The sequence below is a fragment of the Leucoraja erinacea genome, chromosome 4 (genome assembly GCF_028641065.1).
Source record: "Leucoraja erinacea ecotype New England chromosome 4, Leri_hhj_1, whole genome shotgun sequence".
In the NCBI taxonomy this organism is placed as follows: domain Eukaryota; kingdom Metazoa; phylum Chordata; class Chondrichthyes; order Rajiformes; family Rajidae; genus Leucoraja; species Leucoraja erinaceus.
Genome location: NC_073380.1, coordinates 30,797,281 through 30,811,180, shown reverse-complemented (window position 1 = coordinate 30,811,180; position 13,900 = coordinate 30,797,281). Strand labels below are relative to the sequence as shown.

The following is a 13,900-nucleotide window of genomic DNA, read 5'->3' as shown; positions in this document are numbered from 1 at the left end:
GCTCGAAGGTCAAAACAACAGATGCAGTTTGTACTGAAAACAAAATTGCACTTTGCTGGATCAGAAGACCAAGAATGTGCCTGACTAGATTTGAAATGGTGCCACACAACAGATGGCTGATATTTCGTTTTTTTTAGTTTAGAGATACAGCGTGGAAACAGGCCCTTTGTCCCAGCGATCCCCCCCCCCCCCCCACACTAACACTATCCTCCACACACTAGGGACAATTTTTACATTTACCAAGCCAATTAACCTACAACCCTGTACGTCTTTGGAGTGTGGGAGGAAACCGAAGATCTCAGGAAAACTCACACAAGTCATGGAGAGAACGTACAAACTCCACACAGACAACACCTGTGGTCGGGATCGAACCCGGGTCTCCGGCGCTGTATTCGCTGTAAGGCTGCAACATTACTGCTGCACCACCGTGACCATATTGTTGTGCATTATGCATGCAGTTTCCAAGCTTATTTAAGTAAGTAAGTTTATTGGCCAAGTATTCACATACAAGGAATTTGCCTTGGTGCTCCGCCCACAAGTAACAACATGACATGCAGTGACAGTTACGAATGACTCAGAAAACACTAAACATTAATAATAATAAACATTTCTGAGTAATTCTACAGGACCATCACATTAAAGATCTTTCACCAAAAACTGTAGCCTTCTTTGAAAAGGTAAAAAGAAGGCATCACAACTGAAGAAAAACAATGAAGGACACAACAAAGAAATGGCAGATGGTAAGAATTACAACATGAATGCATATGGCATTTACTAAGTTTGGCACCCTTTCAATAATTCTGATAATACAGCTGCTCCTCAACCTACGATGGGGTTACGTTCTGATAAACCCATCGAAAACCTAAAATATCGCAAGTCGAAAACGCATTTAATACATTGTGATCACGTGACCAGAAGTGGCGTGCAGCTCGCTGCCGTTGCCGAGCGTTTGCCGATCGTAAAGTTAAAATATCACATGTCGAAGCATTGTAAATCGGGGAGCACCTATACAACCTGAGCAACACTAAATAGTTTTAAGGCCTCTCAATCAGTAGAAAGGAATTATTTATCCACAGACCCATTTATCGATTTGTATTTAAAAAGAACATAATTGTTGACTAAGCATAAAAATGGAAAGGATTTATTTGAATATATCTCTGTAATTTTCAAGTACTTATGTAAAAAGATACGGTTGGTCCTCAAGTAGAGTATTGCACAGAGGGAAGGCTAATTTCATCAGCATACGGGCTCCTAGCAAAAGAAGACTGGGAACAGATGCTTGCAGGTACAATGACAGTTGACAAGCAGGAGTCTGTTAAAGAGAGTCACATGCATTCAGGGCCAGCATGTTCCAGCAAGGGTGAAAGGTAAGGATGGCAAGATTATGGATATTGAAGGTTTGATCTGGGGATTTAAAAAAAACAAAGTAGATGGCAGCTCTAAACATCTGGAATCAAGAGTGTCTCCTGGGGAATGTAAACTGTAGAAGACAATTTAAGAAAATTAGGAACAAAGAGATTATGAAATATGCTTGGCAAGTAAGATTAAGAAGAACCAAAAGAAATACAATAAATCAAGAGCAACAGAAAATAGTGAGACTGTTTTGGGACCAAGGGGATAATGTTTGGTGTGAGGCAATTGTGACCAAGGTCCTAAATGAATACTCTCATCTGTATTCCCGAAAGAGGACCTGAAAGATCGTGAGTTCAGGGAGGAGCACATGGATTGCCTGGAGCAGGAGGTGGTGTTAGATGTTATAGGATGGTTAAAGAGTTAATAAATATACAGCCTCTGATGAGATCTATCTCAGGTTGCTATGGGAAGTAAGCGAGGAGATGGCTGGGGTGCTGACAGATTTTTTTTGTTAGCTACAGGCAAGGTGCCAGAAGACCAGAGGATAGCTAATGTTTTCTTCCTTTAAAAAGGGCAGCAGTCATAAGCTGTGTCTTACCGTAAGAGAAATTGTCAGAGAAAATCCTGAGGGATAACATTTATATACATTGGAAAGGCAGAAGTTGATCAGGATATCAATCTTGATTGATCCTAGTTGACCAGGATAGTCTGCTTTGAGTGGGGGTGAATCCTGCCTGGCTCATTTGTATTTTTTAGGGTGTCTCCGAGAGTGGGATGGCAGTTAGGACAGTGATAAGCTCTTCCTGCAGGATTTGGGAGGTGAAGAAATCTTCCAGTGTCTCTGCTGACTACACCTGTGGGAAATGTGTCCAGCTGCAGATCCTGAATGGTCGCATGAAAGAAATGGAGCAGGATGCACTCAGGATCACCTGGGACACTTGGTTTGGCAATTTGAACGTCCAGGAGCGGAAAAGAATGCAGAAAGTTGTGACCACCGCCCAGTCCATCATCGGCTCTGACCTCCCCACCAACGTAGGGTCATAGACATTGTCTATATAGATTTTAGTAGGGCATTTCACAAGGTCCCACATGATAGGATGGTCCAGCGGTTAGGAGGCACATGGAAATCAAGGCGAGCTGGCTAACTGGATCCAAAATTAGCTTAGTGATAAGAGGCAGAGAGCAGTGGGAGGATGCTTTTCAGACAAGATGACTGTGACAGGTAGTGTACTGCAGGGACTGGAGTGGGTCTTTTGGTTGTGATAAACAATAACTTAAATGTGAATGTTAGAGGTATGATTAGTAAGTTTATGGATGATATGAAAATTTGTAGATAGTGTAGGCTGTCTAAGGCTACACCTTCAGATGAAAAGTTAGGTGGACAATTGGCAATGGAATTTAGTCCCGACAAGTGTGAAGTGATGCATTTTAGGAAATCAACTTGGGGTAGGATATATACAGTACATGGTAGGATGCCAGGGAATGTTGATGAACTGAGGGATCTTGTGGTTCAACTACAATGTTCCCACTCATAACACAGGTAGGGTGGTGAAGAAAGCATGTGGTATGCTTGCCTTCATTGGTTAGGGAATAGAAATATGAAAGATGAGACATTATATAGTAACTTCACAAAACACTGGTTAGACCATACTTGGGTGTTCAATTTTGACCAACACATTGTAGGAAGAATGTCATTGTACTGCAGAGGAGAACTAGAATGTTACCTGAACTGAAGTACATTACAAATGGGGAGGGATTAGTCACACCGTCAGTTTATACAACATGGAGACGGGTCCCATGTGTTTAATGTGTTTGAAACCCACATCATTTAGTACTTATTCCACCACAAACATCTGATCACGCTTTATTTACCTTGTTCATTGCTGAGAGAGGCAGCCAACCATTTTGTCTCTGTGCCAGATCCAGCACTGGGATTACGGCAGCTGATTGATGTCCTTCTGGATAGCTATCAATTATAACCTCGAGTCGCTGCAAAAATGAATATTAGAAGAAAAGTAAGTTTGTGTTTTGCTAACCATGACTAAAATTACAAACACTTTACACAGATTTCCAAACAGTCAGGAGAAATTAGAACATTGACACTAAACTGCATAGAAACGACTGATGTTGAACAAAGTACCCGTGGAATAATGAAATATGTCATCACATCTGCACTATTGAGCTTTAAAATTTAGTTGGAATATTGGAAAAAGAATGGAACTACTTTAATTTAACAGACTCCATTTAAGGTCACAGGTAGATAGGGTTGTCAAAAAGACTTTTGGCACATTGGCTTCTTCACTCTGCATCAGTCAGAGTGAAGAAGGGTCTTGACCCAAATCATCACCGATTCCTCTCCAGAGATGCTGCTTGTCCCGCTGAGTTACTCCAGCATTTTGTATCTATCTACTGAGTTTAGAAGTTGGGAGATCTTGTTACAGTTGTGTAAGACATTGTATTGTGTTCACTTTTGGTCACCATGTGGTAAGAAAGATGTTGTCAAGCTGGAAAGGGTGCAGAAAAGATTCACGAGGATGTTGCCAGGACTGAGCTATAGGGAGAGGTTGAGCAGGCTAGAACTTTACTCCTTAATGCACAGGAGGATGAGGGGTGAATATATAGAGGTGTACAAAATCATGAGAGGAATAGATCGGGTTAATCAAGTGTCTTTTGCCCAGAGTAGGGGAATCGGAAACCAGGGGGCATAGGTTTAAATTGAGTAGGGGATAGATTGAATAGGAACCTGAGGGGTAACTCTTTTACACAAAAGGAATATGGAACGAGCTGCAGAAGGACGGAGTTGAGGCAGGTACTAACATAACATTTAAGAGACATTTGGAGAGGTACATGGATAGGATCAAAATGTTTTAAGAAGGAACTGAAGATGCTGGAAAATCGAACGTAGCCAAAAGTGCTGGAGAAACTAAGCGGGTGCGGCAGCATATATGGAGCGAAGGAAATGGGCAACGTTTCTGGCCGAAACGTTGCCTATTTCCTTCGCTCCATAGATGCTGCCGCACCCGCTGAGTTTCTCCAGCACTTTTGTCTACCATGGATAGGATCAGTTTGGAGGTTATGGGCCAAGTGTGGGGAGGTGGGACTAGTGTACATGGGGCATGTACATGGCGAAAGTTGAGCCAAGCGGCCTGTTTCCACACTTTAAGACTCTGTCATTAAGATTGCATAGTTCAATTTCATTCTACTCACAAAATCACCAATCTACATTTAATGATGCTGCCCCAAGTCAACCACTTTGGGCCAAGAATGACTCATTGATGTGGATGAGAACTGGCTGACAGACAGGAAGCAAAGAGTAGGAGTAAATGGGTCCTTTTCAGAATGGCAGGCAGTGACTAGTGGGGTACCACAAGGCTCAGTGCTGGGACCCCAGCTATTTACAATATATATTAATGATCTGGATGAGGGAATTGAATGCAACATCTCCAAGTTTGCGGATGACACGAAGCTGGGGGTCAGTGTTAAGAGGAGGATGCTAGGAGGCTGCAAGGTGACTTGGATAGGTTGGGCGAGTGGGCAAATGCATGGCAGATGCAGTATAATGTGGATAAATGTGAAGTTATCCACTTTGGTGGCAAAAACTGGAAAGTAGACTATTATCTGAATGGTGGCCGATTAGGAAAAGGGGAGATGCAACGAGACCTGGGTGTCATGGTACACCAGTCATTGAAAGTAGGAATGCAGGTGCAGCAGGCAGTGAAGAAAGCAAATGGTATGTTAGCATTCATAGCAAAAGGATTTGAGTATAAGAGCAGGGAGGTTCTACTGCAGTTGTACAGGGTCTTGGTGAGACCACACCTGGAGTATTGCGTACAGTTTTGGTCGCCCAATCTGAGGAAAGACATTCTTGCCATAGAGGGAGTACAGAGAAGGTTCACCAGACTGATTCCTGGGATGGCAGGACTTCCATATGAAGAAAGGCTGGATAGACTCGGCTTGTACACGCTAGAATTCAGAAGATTGAGGGGGGATCTTATAGAAACTTACAAAATTCTTAAGGGGTTGGACAGGCTAGATGCAGGAAGATTATTCCCGATGTTGGGGAAGTCCAGAACTAGGGGTCACAGTTTAAGGATAAGAGGGAAGTCTTTTAGGACCGAGATGAGAAAATCATTTTTCACACAGAGAGTGGTGAATCTGTGGAATTCTCTGCCACAGAAGGTAGTTGAGGCCAGTTCATTGGCTATATTTAAGAGGGTGTTAGATGTGGCCCTTGTGGCTAAAGGGATCAGCGGGTATGGAGAGAAGGCAGGGATGGGATACCGAGTTGGATGATTAGCCATGATCATATCGAATGGCGGTGCAGGCTCGAAGGGCCGAATGGCCTACTCCTGCACCTATTTTCTATGTTTCTATGATTTCTATTTCCATTTCAGTTCTGTTGGTTCTGAGGTATCTCAGGAGCCTGTCACAGATAATAAGTTGGGGACATTCCTTATTATCAGTTGCATGTTCCTTTGGTTATCTGCACGTAGTATTGGAATGGACCTATCAGAGCCTCTCGGCCAAGATTTTTCCTGCATGCTTCTCCTCCACTGAGTGAGTAGTTACAGGCAATGGATTCACACCTGTCAATAAGGATATTCCATTTTATTAAGAAGTTCCTTTTTTTTAAAAAATCTCTCCCCGATTGAACTTGAACTAGAGTACTAGTCAGGATAAGACACAAAATGCTGGAATATCTCACCGGGTCAGACAGCATCTCTGGAGAAAAGGAAATGGCGACGTTTCGGGTTGAGACCCATCTTCAGACTTGGGAATGTGTTGTCCAACATGTTAATGATATGGCCTGCTCACTAGAGTTGGATAAACCCGATCAGAACATTGACGCCGAGTGTGAACTTTGGTTTATCTTGCCAAATTATATGATTGATTTTGAGGTGCCTTTATTTCTCGAGTGCTTTGAGATATCCTCTTGGTTGTAAATGACCCTGGAATCCCAGAGGATGGGGGAAGTCACTGAGAAAGGTAAATCATTAACAGTGACATTCGTGAAACCCTGGGTTCAGAAAACTCTTTTTCTTAGTTGAAGCCTAAGGATGCACAAGGGAAGCAGTGGTTACTAGTGTCTGGTTTTGCCAAACAATTGCTCTTGAAGTGCTCAGATCCACATTTTTTCCAGCACCATTATCACTCTGAGTGAGGATCTTTTGAATTTACAGATGCTTTAAATGTAGATGAAAAGATTAATTATACAACAGTGAAGAAGTCCATGATCATTTGTACATGAGCCTCCAAGTTGCAACATAAGCAATCGACACCTACACACCATTTTGATGACTGTGCTTCCAATGAGATTTGTTCTAGAGTGGAGACAACAGAAGTTGAACAAGTTCTGTGTTGATTAATTCCACTACAGATAGAATGCAGCATCCAAGTAAAATATAGCAGAACCGAGACTAATAATGTACTAATTACTGGCACTTAACAAGTGCTTAGAAAGGGATGGTGGGAGCAAGGCAGCCCATCCTGTGCAGAAACATAATTGGAATAGCTGCTAGTGGTTCACAAGACATACAAGGCTAGATGTGCTCCTAACTTTTCATTACCTTCAAACGTTAAACATTTGATAGGAGTACTCTTCACTAACCACACTATCTGAAATTCAAAACTATCCAAATCAAGCAGGCCAGCCGAGTTAACCAATGCCCCAATTACCCCTCCATCACCAACACACGGCGACTGCAGTGTGCATCTCTGGGGAAACTCTGCCTCCAACTCTCAAACAAACAACCTCCAACGCAAAGAAATTAATTCAATAAACCCATGGAACAATTATCTGTAAGTTTGCCTAAATTACACATCATCCTGACATGAACCATCACCATTTCTATGTCTGAATAATGGACTCACTTCCAACAATTTTGGAAATACCTCAAGAGAAGAACTGAAGCAGTTCAAGATGGCAATAGATGCGGGTGCAAAATATTCCTGATCTTTGTCTCAAAGCACATCATCCAATAGAAATGAAGGACAAGAGAAGTGTTTTTACATTACAAATAGTGAAAGGCTTGGATAGAGTGGATGTGGATAGAGTGGATGTCGATGGCGGAGTAAACTTGATGGGCTGAATGGTCTAATTCTGCTTCTATCACTTATGACATGACATTTGCAAATTTGAAAACACAATTCCATACAAACCAATTATTTTTGATTTTGTGATGTTCAATGTGTAGAAAAACAATATTGTTCAGAGAGTAATTCAACCAATTACCTTCAAATCCAGTCAGTACTGCTAAGATAACCTAGATCTACAAAGACCTTCATAATTTCCAAACAATAATGACATATAAAAGTTTGTAATCCATTAGTTACCAAAGATTTGTATACATAAAACATGGGCGAGGCCTTAATGTTCCCTGATATTAAAGCAAAATGCTAATTTAGAATGTAAAAATCTGTCAAATGAAATCTCTTTTTTTTTTTAAGTAAATGGAAATAGGCTTCTAATAATATACACAATTTCCATGGCACAACTTTGTTTCACCTCCAGAAAGTAATGTTCAAACTTCACTTTCCTCCTCCCTTTTTGCACCAAATAAAAGGTATGAATTTCATCAGCCGAGGCAAAGCCAACATGTCCATAAGTCACAGTCATCTTGATATCAATTAAAACAATTTTACCACTACATACTTTCTCTCAATGAATTTTGTCAAGACAAAATTTTTACTTTAGGTGTCCTGGGACACCTAAAGTAAAAAAAAAAGTTACAAAAATAACAATTTTCTTACCTTGTAATTTTCTGGTGTGAAATCAAAGGGTGTTTCATCATTGTTGTCAGGCGTATCCCTATGCTAAGAAGGAAAACAGATTTAAAATATGCAATAAGGAAAGCAGCCCAATAGAAATAGAAATCCATTGCATTACGGGGCTAATTAACATCTTGCACCAGCAGTTTGTAGGCAATGCTCACCACTAATTTCAAATACCTGTCAACTGATAACAAGAATTCCCCCCCTCCCTATCCCTTTCAGAAATCCAACTGAGGTAAGGTCATCAAGGTGATTCACCACCCATTTACATAAACCAAGAGAACACGGATAATGCTAATCAGAGACAATGTTTTCAGAACAAGTGAGTATGTTCTCTACAGACTGCTCCCAGAGACAAACACTGAAATAAACACCAACTGCTGCTATAAGATTGTCCAGGCCTATAGGCTCAGGGCTGCACTTAAGTGTGAAACCACCACTGCAAATGCTCTTTTGGGGAAACGCCACACTTGGGAGTCCTCCTACCAGGACTGTAGAAGCAATCCTTTAAAATAAAATCTAACTGTTCAAATGAATGTAAAGAAAATCTATGTCATGCTAATGCATTATAAATTGAATGATATTCAGATTGAGAATAGCAACATATTGTGATATATTAAAGACTCTAAGCATTCAGCTACCATTACTTTATCTCTACGGCCCACTTCCAGCCTCAAATTGCTGCTTTGGCTTTGTTCAACAAAAACCTTGAACAAAACCAGCATTTCTTCTACAACCTAAAAGCTGCCTTGTTTAACACTCATTTGTCTCTCAACCTTTGGATGTCACAAGGTGCATCATCGGCAGTTTAATTATTGTCCGCAACTAAATTGCATATAGTTAATGTCCGCCTTTATCAACATTGTGTGTTCTGGCTGTTTAACTGAGAAAGATTTAATTTCAATTGAAAAATCAAAGTGAAAAGCAACTAATTGATCCTGAACAGAACTGAAAACCCCATACATGCCACTATGCTGCTCTTGTGTCAGAAGAACTGTCCCGACCCAAAACGCGACCTGTCCATGTTCTCCAGAGATGTTGCCCAACCTGCCGAGTTACTCCAGCACTTTGTGTTCTTTTGCGTAAACTCCACTTCTTCAGCATAAACAAGATTCACAATTTTCACAAAAACACAGATGTCTAATTCCAATCTTGCCTGTACCTCTGCAGAGACGATGGAGTATGGAAGTGAATACAGCAATCACTTTAATGTTGCCTTTGAAGCCTAAGCTCAATCCTATATCACTTGCAAGTGGGCCATATCACCACTTATTCCCACATCAATATTCAGTATGCAATGCAGAGGTTTCTAAAAATCCTTGACCTGAGCAATGTTTTTCCATGGTTTTGTCCTTCATTATTTCTGCTGCCTGCTTCAGCTCTTTCACATCTCTGCTACACTCCACAAACTTGCACAATACCATTAAAATATGTAATACTTTGAAGGGGCTTGGCCGTGCAAAGCTCCCTTGAAGGAGAGTATGTAACTTGTGGGGGTGGGTGGTAATTGTTACAATTGGTGACGAGGAGGTGGGGGAGAGGAGAGAGTTGGGCACACGAGAAATTTCCATCACTGGAATTCTCTACTTGAAGCTGTGGAAGATTGATCATTAATTATATGGAATTGAGAAAGCAGCATACTGGCATGCGCCTCACAGCTCCCGCAACTCCACTTCATCCTGACCAAGTGCTGCTTGTGTGGTGTCTGTGACTGTGTGGGTTTCCTCCCACAACCCAATGATATGCTGGCTGCTAGGTTAATTGGTAGGTGGTAGAAGAATCAGTGACAATTAATGAGAATGTTAGAGGTAAATCAGTTTTGCCGGGGAACGGAATTGATGAGATTCGAGTTGTCACTGAAGGGGGGCATTTGGTCTATCAAGTTGTGAAAAAAATACAAGAAGTTTTGAAATCCTGGGCAATTAGGTGGCACGGTAGAGATGAGGAGAAAGATCAAATTATAGAATAGGAATAAAGGCAATTCAATTTCTTATTGAAGATATACACAAAATGCAGGAGTAACTCAGCAGGACAGACAGCATCTCTGGAGAGAAGGAATGGGTGATGTTTCGGGTCGAGACCCTTCTTCAGACCAGTTCAATTTCTTATGATTTTTTGGGGCTACGTTCGCTACAAACTGGATTTCTTAACTTTTACATTTGTCTTTTCCCTTTCAAAAGCCTCCTCACCATCCCAACTCTTCTTGCATAACTTCCAGGTAGCTACAGTGCCCTCCATAATGTTTGGAACAAAGACCCATCATTTATTTATAGAAACATAGAAAATAGGTGCAGGAGTAGGCCATTCGGCCCTTCGATCCTGCACCGCCATTCAATATGATCATGGCTGATCATCCAACTCAGTATCCTGTACCTTCCTTCTCTCCATACCCCCTGATCCCACAAGGGCGACATCTAACTCCCTCTTAAATATAGCCAATGAACTGGCCTCAACTACCTTCTGTGGCAGAGAATTCCACAGATTCACCGCTCTCTGTGTAAAAAATTATTTTGTCATCTCGGTCCTAAAAGTCTTCCCTCTTATCCTTAAACTGTGACCCCCCTTGTTCTGGACTTTCCCAACATCGGAAATAATCTTCCTGCATCTAGCCTGTCCAACTCCTTAAGAATTTTGTAAGTTTCTATAAGATCCCCCTCAATCTTCTAAATTCTAGCGAGTACAAGCCGAGTCTATCCAGTCTTTTTTCATATGAAAGTCCTGCCATGCCAGGAATCAGTCTGGTGAACCTTCTCTGTACTCCCTCTATGGCAAGAATGTCGTTCCTCAGATTAGGAGACCAAAACTGTACGCAATACTCCAGGTGTGGTCTCACCAAGACCCTGTACAACTGCAGTAGAACCTCCCTGCTCTTATACTCAAATCCTTTTGCTATGAATGCTAACATAACATTCACTTTCTTCACTGCCTGCTGCACTTGCTTGCCTACTTTCAATGACTGGTGTACCATGACACCCAGGTCTCGTTGCATCTCCCCTTTTCCTAATCGGCCACCATTCAGATAATTTGCCTCTGTACTCCACAATTTGAGATTTATAATAGAAATAAAATCACATGCGGGTAAAGTGCACATTGTCAGATTTTAATAAAGGGTATTTTTATATATTTTGGTTTCACCACGTAGAAATTACAGCAATGTTTATACATAGTCCCCCCCCTCATTTCAAGGCACCATAATGTTTGGGACACCGCAATGTCATGTAAATAAAAGTAGTTATGTTTAGTATTTTGTTGCATACCCTTTGAATGCAACAACTGCGATTTATGGACATCACCAGTTGCTAGGTGTCTTCTCTGTTTTTGGGGGCTATTCCCCTTCAGTTTTCTCTTTGGCGTATAAAAGGCATGCTCAGTTGGATTCAGATCGGGTGATTGACGAGCATTTTTTAGCTTTGAAAAACTCCTTTGTTGCTTTAGCAGTATGTTTGGGATTATTGTCTTGGTGTAGAATGTAACACCGGCCAATGAGTTTTGAGGCATTTGTTTGAACTTGAGCAGATAAGGAAGTAAGTTTATTGGCCAAGTATTCACATACAAGGAATTTGCCTTGGTGCTCCGCCCACAAGTAACAACATGACATACAGTGAGAGGTACGAATGACACAGAAAACACTAAACATTAATAATAATAAAACATTAATGATAAAACACCATTGATCAAGCATGTGAACCAACAAAATACCAGATCAAAGGGAGGCTACAGATTTTTGGCTGTTGAGTAGAGCAACTACTCGTGGATAAAAACTGTTTTTATGTCTGGCTGTGGCAGCTTTGACAGTCCGGAGTCGCCTTCCAGAGAGAAGTGATTCAAAAAGTTTGTGGCCAGGGTGAGTGGGGTCTGACATGATCTTGCCCGGTCGTCCTGGCCCTTGCAGTGTACAGTTCATCAATGGAGAGAAGGTTGCAGCCAATAACCTTCTCTTCTGATCGGACGATTCGCTGCAGCCTCCAGGTGTCGTGCTTGGTGGCTGAGCCAAACCTTCATTATATAAACTGCACCATTTTAAGCTAGAGTTCACTGCTTCAAGGACAATACATACTCTCCTTGCCAACTATACCCCTGTCCTTTGGAAAAATAATTCAGCAATCCAAAACACTTTATTTTACTTTTTCATTTATTGCTAACATTCATTAAGGTTCATAGGAAGACTGAAAAACTTAAATAAGATTAATACCCCCCCACACCCACCCTCTACTTTCGATCTGAAGGGTTCCGACCCAAAATGTCTCCCATGCTTTTTCTCCAGAGATGCTACCTGACCCGCTGAGTTACTTCAGCACTTTGTGTCCATCTTCTATAGGATTAATACGGGTGCCCATTGGTGGGGGTGGTGGGCTGAATGGCCTGTTTTCATGCTGCATGACATGGATTCAAATGACTAGTTACCGTATTTCCTGGCAATGAAGACGCTATTTTCTACCCAAAAATAAGGCCCGAAAATTTACCTGCGACTTGGAGGCCGAAGGTTAGATTGTTAGCCAAGAAAGATAGACTTGGCTATCGCTCAGTACAATGGCTGTGAAAGGACAGCACCGCTGGGGGGGTGGGGTGAAAAGAGTTCCTTCAACAGCGTGTGGGGAGTCTGGCCCGGGTCAGCACGGCTCGGCCGCCAGGGGTAAAGTTGCGGGGAGGGCAGGAACGTTGAGAAGGAGGGGGTCGGGGATCATGCCAGCAACGCGGGTAGCTGTGAGCGGCCGCCGGGACCGGACAGCGGAACTGCAGCTACACGGGGCTCGCAGGCGACTTGGGAACTGCTGCTAGTCCTGGGGCTCGCAGGCGACCTGGGAACTACAGCTAGTCCCAGGGACGTGAGGGATCTGGGAACAGTAGCCAGTCCCGGGGACGCGAGACCGAAAGATCACCTATCCATGTTCTCCAGGGAGGCTGCCTGACCCGAGTTACCCAGCACTGTCTTTATTTTATAAAAAATAGCATCTGCAATTCCTTGTATCGACAAATACTTCTAGTTTAGCACCAAAGACATCTAAAATGGATGTTGGACATGTTCATTTCTACCCAAATATGGATCAAGCCTAAAGTAAACTAGTTTTATTCAACATCCTTCCAGGCAGCAAGTAAGGTCATCCATAGATTCAATCAATAGCCCAGAATTTAATAGAAATAACTACCGCACCAAGTTAATCTGCCTGAAAAGTGGAATCATCGCCAACATTTGTAAAGACTTAAAATGTATTTACACATGTTCTATATTGTGCACCAATTACTTACTGTAAATGAGGCTGCACCACTTCCTCCTGCACATTGGGCTGTCCTTTGTACATAGCGAATCTGTCTTACCTAAAATGTGAAAGAAATTGATGAAATTCTCAGTTGAATGACAGGATTGCTTGATACAGCTTGACCTAAATCACAGCCAAAATCTAACAAACTATGTATTGATACAAACAGCAGTAATTTAGAGGCACAAAGATGAAATTTAAAAAATATGAAAATAAATTGGGAACACAAGAGAATGCAGATGCTGCAATCTGGAGCAACAAACAATCTGCTGGAGGAACTCAGTGAATTGACCCGCATCTGTGGGGGAGAAATGAGATGTTGATGATTCAGGTCAAAACCCTGCATCTGGACTATGTGATCTATAGTATTTGGTCAGTATTGACACCCAAGATAATGATGGTAGGGCCAGATTTAATGTACATAGGCAAATGCAAGGTAATATATTTTGGTAGTTGTTTGGATGACATGACTAGGTTAGAATTAAAGAGATCCGAGCACACAAATGCATGATTTACTA

The 13,900-nt window shown here is 41.8% G+C and overlaps 2 protein-coding genes across 5 annotated transcripts in view; one reads left to right on the top strand and one right to left on the bottom strand.

Moving 5' to 3' along the window:
• LOC129696236 (acetyl-coenzyme A synthetase, cytoplasmic-like) overlaps nt 1–13,900 on the top strand; it is a 109,620-nt gene that overhangs the window by 27,258 nt on the left and 68,462 nt on the right. The window contains exon 5 of one of the 4 annotated variants that reach the window (XM_055633940.1): nt 627–740. The exons of the other annotated variants lie outside the window; for them this stretch is intronic. The gene's annotated coding sequence lies outside the window, so the exon portion shown is untranslated. The remainder of the gene's footprint in view (nt 1–626; nt 741–13,900) is intronic. 4 annotated transcript variants of the gene reach the window in all.
• The window catches only part of ndufv2 (NADH:ubiquinone oxidoreductase core subunit V2), a 35,993-nt gene that overhangs the window by 12,868 nt on the left and 9,225 nt on the right, over nt 1–13,900 (bottom strand). Inside the window, exons 2-4 of the mRNA XM_055633942.1 lie at nt 13,372–13,440; nt 8,104–8,166; nt 3,226–3,342 (exon numbers count right to left, since the gene is read on the bottom strand). Of these exons, the coding sequence (XP_055489917.1) occupies nt 3,226–3,342; nt 8,104–8,166; nt 13,372–13,440 (249 nt within the window). The remainder of the gene's footprint in view (nt 1–3,225; nt 3,343–8,103; nt 8,167–13,371; nt 13,441–13,900) is intronic.